Raw genomic sequence first — 6,776 nt, forward strand, 5'->3', positions numbered from 1 at the left:
CATTTATTCATCCATCCATCCATTCATTCATCCATCCATCCATTCATTTATTCATCCATCATCCATTCATTCATCCATCCATCCATCATCCATCCATCCATCCATTTATTCATCCATCCATCCATTCATTCATCCATCCATCACCCATCCATTCATTTATTCATCCATCCATCCATTCATCCATCCATCATCCATTCATTTATTCATCCATCCATCCATTCATTCATCCATCCATCCATTCATTTATTCATCCATCATCCATTCATTCATCCATCCATCCATCATCCATCCATCCATCCATTTATTCATCCATCCATCCATTCATTCATCCATCCATCACCCATCCATCCATTATCCACCAATCCATCATCCATCATAATCTATCATCCATCCATCATCCATTCATCCATCATCCATTTATCTATCGCAGCTTTCAGCTGTATTCATGAAGTCCAGATCTGCTCTTACAGACGTTTGTTCTGCTGGTTCCATTTTGTTTTTGTCATTTTTGGATGAAAGTTCTGAGCTGAATGTAATAAAAGCAGAAATTTGTAGAAAGAATCATTTTGTTAGTTTAAAAACAGAATTACTAATTTAGCAAACATTTTTATACCATAAACATATTCATGTTTTTGAGTGAATGTCCTTCAGCGTTCTCACATACAGAAAATCAGGATTAAAATACACGGAAACAGAAAAATGTTTTCTGCCAACATCATGCTGTGACCAGAAGGTTGTCCTTCAGATAAATAAAATAAAAATCTGCTTCAAGTTCCTGACAGGTTTGTTTTTATTTCAACAGAACAACGAGAAGCACTGAAAGCACAAAAGCACAAAAGTAAAAAATAAAGCAGGAGGAGATATCAGCTGCAGCCAGTGTGGGTCATCAGGTCTCTGAGCCGATGTCTACACACCCCTCAACCATCTGTCTCTGTCCGTCCATCTGTCTCTCTGTCCGTCCAGCCGTCCCTCAATGCTCCAACCGGCCCAGGAACCTGAGGTTCAGGATCTTCAGCTGGTCATCCAGCTCCATGCGGACGATTCCATCATCTCCATCGATGCTCAGCAGGATCCCCGTGGCCTCGCGGTCTTCTCCCAGAATCACCTTCACCTGGACATACGTGACAGCGAACGCACCATTAAAACCACTGTGACAGAATAAACAGCTGAAGGGACAGTGAACGCACCATTAAAACCACTGTGACAGAATAAACAGCTGAAGGGACAGCGAACGCACCATTAAAACCACTGTGACAGAATAAACAGCTGAAGGGACAGCGAATGCACCATTAAAATCACTGTGACAGAATAAACAGCTGAAGGGACAGCGAACGCACCATTAAAACCACTGTGACAGAATAAACAGCTGAAGGGACAGCGAACGCACCATTAAAACCACTGTGACAGAATAAACAGCTGAAGGGACAGCGAACGCACCATTAAAACCACTGTGACAGAATAAACAGCTGAAGGGACAGCGAACGCACCATTAAAACCACTGTGACAGAATAAGTTTTGGTTGGAATATAATAATAATAACAGTAATGTGACTGCTGACTGCCGGACCGGGATCAAACCCAGACGTCCCACAGCTGAGGCAGATCTGCAAACCATCGTCTTAACAGAGACACATCAGACACGGACCCCTGGAGGCTACCTATCTATGCTAACTCTCATCCTTTATCCAGCTTGGTGACCCAAAAGAGAACCCGAAAGTTATTTTAGTGATTTATTTTAGACAGAAAATTTGACATTTCCATCCTGTAGTAGATCAGTCAGCATCAGCACCGTCTGGATGATGTGGGGGGACATCTCCTGCTCTGCCAGCAGCAGGAGGGACACTGTGGGACAGAAGACGATGCCGCTGCAGCACCCGCTGCTGGTTGGAAAGAACCAGGCTTCAAGTCTCCAAGAACATAAGTTGCTAGTCGCTCACTAGATGAGTCTAAAAAGTCACTTCAAACAGCGAGAAAGTCTCTAAATCAGCATCGATGACCTACAGACAATGTTGAGCATCTTCACGAAACACACCACAGCTGGATGATGTTCAGGCTTTCATGCACCTGATTAGAACCTTACCTTGTTGTTCTTGGTTGGGGTGACGGGCTCCAGCTGGTCGCTGCTGATGCTGACCACCTTCTCCGACTCCTGCATGAAGACAGAGCACATCCCTCCCTGCAGACACACAACAAACCCATCAGCTGATTCACATGAGGATCTACAGGTCAGAACCAGAACCAGGATGTTTCTCACAGTTTCCAGTTTTACAGTTTAACAGGTGATCGGAGGATTCAGATCCACCTGAAGACGTCCCTCTGCGATGATGTCACACATCTATCCTTTTCTCTAACAGTAAGCAAAGAGTCAAACGTCATCATTGTCATCATCTCCATCACCGTCTCACCGTGATGCTCCGGATGACCCCGACCTGTCCCATCAGGTCCATGAAGGAGTCTTTGACCCGAACCAGGATGTCTGTGGTCACCCAGTCGCTGCTGCCCTGCTCGATGTTAGAGCCGGGGGTGTGGGGGTTGTAGCCTCCAGGAGACGGAGCTCCGGGGGTCATGGGACTGTAACCTACAGGACTGGGACTGGGACTGGCCTGAGGGGGACAGGAGACATGGTCAAAAGCCCAGACACACAGACACGCCTCCAAAACCACCGTCAGAAGCAAAAAGAAAGCTGTCAGAACTGAGACACGTTAGTGAAGCTTACAAAGTCTCGAAAACTAGAAGCTTCAAGGGGTCATTTTTACATCTAAACATTTTTATATTTTCAGAAAAACAACAACTTATTTTTGTCAAAATCCACAATGTTTTACATTTGTACAAAAACCCAACAACAACTAAGAAGAGCAAGAAGACATCTCCCACCTGATAGGCCATGGGGGAGGGGGTGGGGTGGTAGCTGGCAGGTGAATGTGTGTTCTGGAATCCAACAGGTGACGGTGCCACCTGGTGGTAGCTCTGTGGACTGGGACTTGGCTGGTAGGAGCCCTGTGGAGACGGCGCTGCATACGGAGAGTACCTGCACACACGGACACACGGACACATGACAAGCGTGTTGTTCAGCTGGTTAGCTTACAGCTGAAACTATCTGCTCAGCTCCAGTTTACACTCACATAGCAGGCGTGCCCGGAGTCTGAGGGTTGTACTGAGGGTTGACCTGCGGGGAGGGGACCTCGGGGTAACCCGGGGTCTGGGGGTTAGGGGTCCCTCCGTAGCCCTGAGGAGACGGGGACGGCTCATCATCGAAGCCAAAGTCGTATTCCTCATCATTCCTGCGGAGAGGGCGACAAAAACGTGTCAAGAAGAAGCAAAGCATCCAGAAGTTTCCTGTTTGGGTTTCCTTTGGGTCCGGTTTCTGTTACCTGGAAGGTGTGTTGGGGTTGCTGGGGTCCCAGGCTCCACTCTGACCTGGTGTCCGGCTCCCATCATGCAGCGGGGTCTGAGAACCGTAGTGAGGCGTTCGGCTTCCTGTTGAGAGACAGAAAAGTTCAGTCTTGAGTAATGGGTGGAGGACACCGTGCCTGTAAAACGTCTTCATCCCACTGGTTGTTTTATCATTTTCCATCCAGAAAAGCTCAGCAGACCCTAACCTGCACTACATTTAAACTGTTAAATATATCAATCAGAAAAACTGGCTTTGTGTCCAACATGGCTTCTTACCGTCGTGGAGTGGAGTCTGGGATCCGTAGATGGGGGTCCTGGAGCCGGCGCCGTACATGGGAGTCTGGGAGCCGAACATGGGGGTGCGTCCGTGAGCAGAGGTTGCTCCTGTGTGCCTCTTGGCTCCCCTGGTTGGAAAATTAAAGGTTTTAAACCACCAAACAGACAAAACATTAAATCATCTTAATAAGCAAAGCTTTAAAAACTAACAGTGGCAATATGTTAGGAAGCAACTACTAATCAGGAAACTGTTGAACAGAAACTCTGAGTACATCAGGAAACAAACTGAATATGGATGTAATACATGGAGACGCTTTAAAGCATTTTAAACCTTATTACCAACTGTTGAATCAATATCCTAGAAGTTTAAAAACAAAAACTGGACTTTATTCTCAGAATAGAAGTCCAGTAGCTGTTTGTAAACCTGTAGGGCTGACCGTGTCCTGAACATCAACAAACATCTCTTCCAACAGCTGCAACACAAAGTTTAACTTGAAGAAATTCATTTTAGCACTGTGAATTAATAAGCACAGTAATCTGAAATTACCCCAAAAGATTTAGGAAACCTCCTAATATTTACCTTAATATTATTGGGTAATTATCACATTTAAATAAACTTTTCTATCATTTAAATTGTTGTACTTATCCAACCATTTTATTGTCAGTAAGTTAAAAACTTATGATTAAAATATAACCATATTGTTTCCAAAAACCATGAAAATGATTCCATTATCTGCCCTTAATGTTTGCCCTCTCATTACGTGATGTTGTCGATGTTCCCGTCAGGTAAATCCCTGTTTATCACATCATAACGTCCAACTACAGCTCCCATGGCTTGTAGTCTTTCTGACTGACTGAAAGGTGCAGCACGTACATGGTGGTTAACCTCTGCCTGTCCACAGAGATGGTCTGACAGGTGGAGTGCAGCTCCACTCGGGCGGTGGACTCCGTCGCATCCTTCACCACACCGATGTATCCTGGGAAACGGAGGCAAACCCGTCACAGACCAGAGGCACTCGTGATGCGCTGGATTCCAAACAGACTTTATTGGTACGACATGCCTGACCTTTGTAAGGACCCTGCGAGATGCGGACCGTCTGACCAATCAGCTCATTGTCTCTTCGCCCTCGACCCCGCCCAAATCCTCCTCCTCCTCCTCCTCCGCCTCCTCCTCCTCCTCCTGCTCCTCCTCCTCTCTGTTGAGCACCTGAAGGACAACAGCCTCATCTTCATCATTCATTGTACGTTTTACTTTTACAGACTGATTAAAACCCTCAGACTCTGCTGAGCTGGACTTCTACACAAACATCCTTGGTCACATTTATGAACTGATTTCTGAATGTTTTATCTTAAAAAATCACATTGTTTTTTTCCCCAGATTTTATTCTCGTGGTGCTCTCAGAGGAAACAGGAACTGAGGAGGCAGAAAAAACTGGTTCCTGCAGATCAGAACCAAATGTTCCCATTAGATCTGACCCAGGAGGCAGCAGAAGTCTCCTGTAAAAACCTCTTTAATATCCTCTTCATGGAGAAATAAAGTCACACCTTTAACTTGTTTGTTTACACATTGTTTCTGCTCTTCATCAGCTGTAAACACGTATATGCTGATGTTCTGAACACCCACCTCCGCCCCCATGGTGCATGGGGCTGCTGATCCGGGGGCTCATGGGAGCGAATCCTCCCACGGTAAAGTTGGTCACATCTCTCGGCTGCAAACAGAAAACATATTTCTCATTCCAGGAAAGTTCTCCTGTGACCAACACAGAGCAGGGCAGCTTACCTTGGACCCCCCAGCCAGAACCAGGTGTCTGGTCTTGCAGACGAACATTCCTCCGTTCTCCACCAGCTTCTTACAGTGAAGGAAGGCGAAGCCTCTGAACAGGTGACGGATCTCACCTTCGCGGCCCTGCAGGAAGAAAACATGTCCGACGGTTTTGCTGAGCCACTCAGGACCCCTCCACTTGTGCAGAGTTACTCTGAGCCGCTCCACATGGGAACTGTTCTGCAGGACCAACCCCTCATGAAGCAGACTGTAAATATTTATGGAGATAAACTGGTCCTCACCGAGTGCGGCCCATCGATGACCTTAACGATGTCTTTGACGTGGATGTTGTTCTGCTCCGAGTCCAGCGCTACAGCAAAGCGATTGTCTTTCCTGCGGTTGACGGCCTGGTGGCGCACTGTCAGAACTTTCCCATGCATGTTCAACACCTGGAATACCCAGTAAGGCAGTTTAAACCAACAGGCTGTTCTGTGTGCTCTTCTGTCAGCTCAGGAGCAGACTAATACCTGGAATGTCTCTCTCTCCAGTCGAACAATGACTCCCACCGTCTGAGGGTCCAGCTGGACCAGCTCCCCCCACTCGTGTTGCCCCCCAACATCCACGCCAGACGCCGTCTCAGAGCACAGCTGTAAGTCTCTGGGTAACACTTTCAGCTGCATGGTGACACACGAGACGGCAGGAGACATTAGGACACATTGTGACGCACAGGAACCAGAAGCAGTCGTTCACGTTGACAGATCAGAACCTCGTGCATGGTGAGGTCTGAGAACAGGATGACAAAGTTTTCCTCCACTCTGACGATGAGGCCAGTGTCTCCTTCGTACCGCCCGGCGATCACCTTCACGTGGTCGCCCATCCGGAAATATTTCCTCAACTCGTGAGCCGGGAACTCCAGAGGGTCCTGTAGGGAAAACCCAAAGCCACAGAAAGAGCTGAAGACACGGGACACAATCTGTGGGTCTGCTCGTAACACAGTGTGTGTGTGTGTGTGTGTGTGTGTGTGTGTGTGTGTGGCCATGTATTTGATACATTGTGGGGACAATTCTCCTAACATATCCTACCTTGTGAGGACCGACTGCTCCTCATGAGGACCAAAGCCTGGTCCCCACGAGGAGAAATGATGTTTCTGGGTTAGGGGTTCGGTTTAGGACTAAGGTTTGGTTTAGGGTTAGCTGTGTACTGGTAATGGTTGGGGTCAGGGTGGGGGTCAGGGTTAGGGTGTAGTTAGGGTGGAGAAATGAATGGAAGTCAATGGAAAGTCCCTGCAAAGATAGAGAGACATAACATGTGTGTGTCTGTGTGTGTGTGTGTGTGTGTCTGTGTGT

The 6,776-nt window shown here is 47.1% G+C and overlaps 1 protein-coding gene across 1 annotated transcript in view; it reads right to left on the reverse strand.

The window, feature by feature from the left end:
- Positions 1 to 766: 766 nt before the first annotated feature.
- Positions 767 to 6,776, reverse strand: part of supt5h (SPT5 homolog, DSIF elongation factor subunit) — a 21,741-nt gene continuing 15,731 nt past the window's right edge. Inside the window, exons 17-30 of the mRNA XM_017441957.3 lie at positions 6,197 to 6,352; positions 5,958 to 6,104; positions 5,733 to 5,879; positions 5,449 to 5,574; positions 5,293 to 5,377; positions 4,735 to 4,875; positions 4,543 to 4,645; positions 3,669 to 3,796; positions 3,371 to 3,476; positions 3,122 to 3,280; positions 2,874 to 3,027; positions 2,405 to 2,602; positions 2,080 to 2,175; positions 767 to 1,111 (exon numbers count right to left, since the gene is read on the reverse strand). Of these exons, the coding sequence (XP_017297446.1) occupies positions 971 to 1,111; positions 2,080 to 2,175; positions 2,405 to 2,602; positions 2,874 to 3,027; positions 3,122 to 3,280; positions 3,371 to 3,476; positions 3,669 to 3,796; positions 4,543 to 4,645; positions 4,735 to 4,875; positions 5,293 to 5,377; positions 5,449 to 5,574; positions 5,733 to 5,879; positions 5,958 to 6,104; positions 6,197 to 6,352 (1,887 nt within the window). The 3' untranslated portion in view covers positions 767 to 970. The remainder of the gene's footprint in view (positions 1,112 to 2,079; positions 2,176 to 2,404; positions 2,603 to 2,873; positions 3,028 to 3,121; positions 3,281 to 3,370; positions 3,477 to 3,668; positions 3,797 to 4,542; positions 4,646 to 4,734; positions 4,876 to 5,292; positions 5,378 to 5,448; positions 5,575 to 5,732; positions 5,880 to 5,957; positions 6,105 to 6,196; positions 6,353 to 6,776) is intronic.

This window comes from Kryptolebias marmoratus, unplaced genomic scaffold (genome assembly GCF_001649575.2).
Source record: "Kryptolebias marmoratus isolate JLee-2015 unplaced genomic scaffold, ASM164957v2 Scaffold63, whole genome shotgun sequence".
Lineage (NCBI taxonomy): Eukaryota > Metazoa > Chordata > Actinopteri > Cyprinodontiformes > Rivulidae > Kryptolebias > Kryptolebias marmoratus.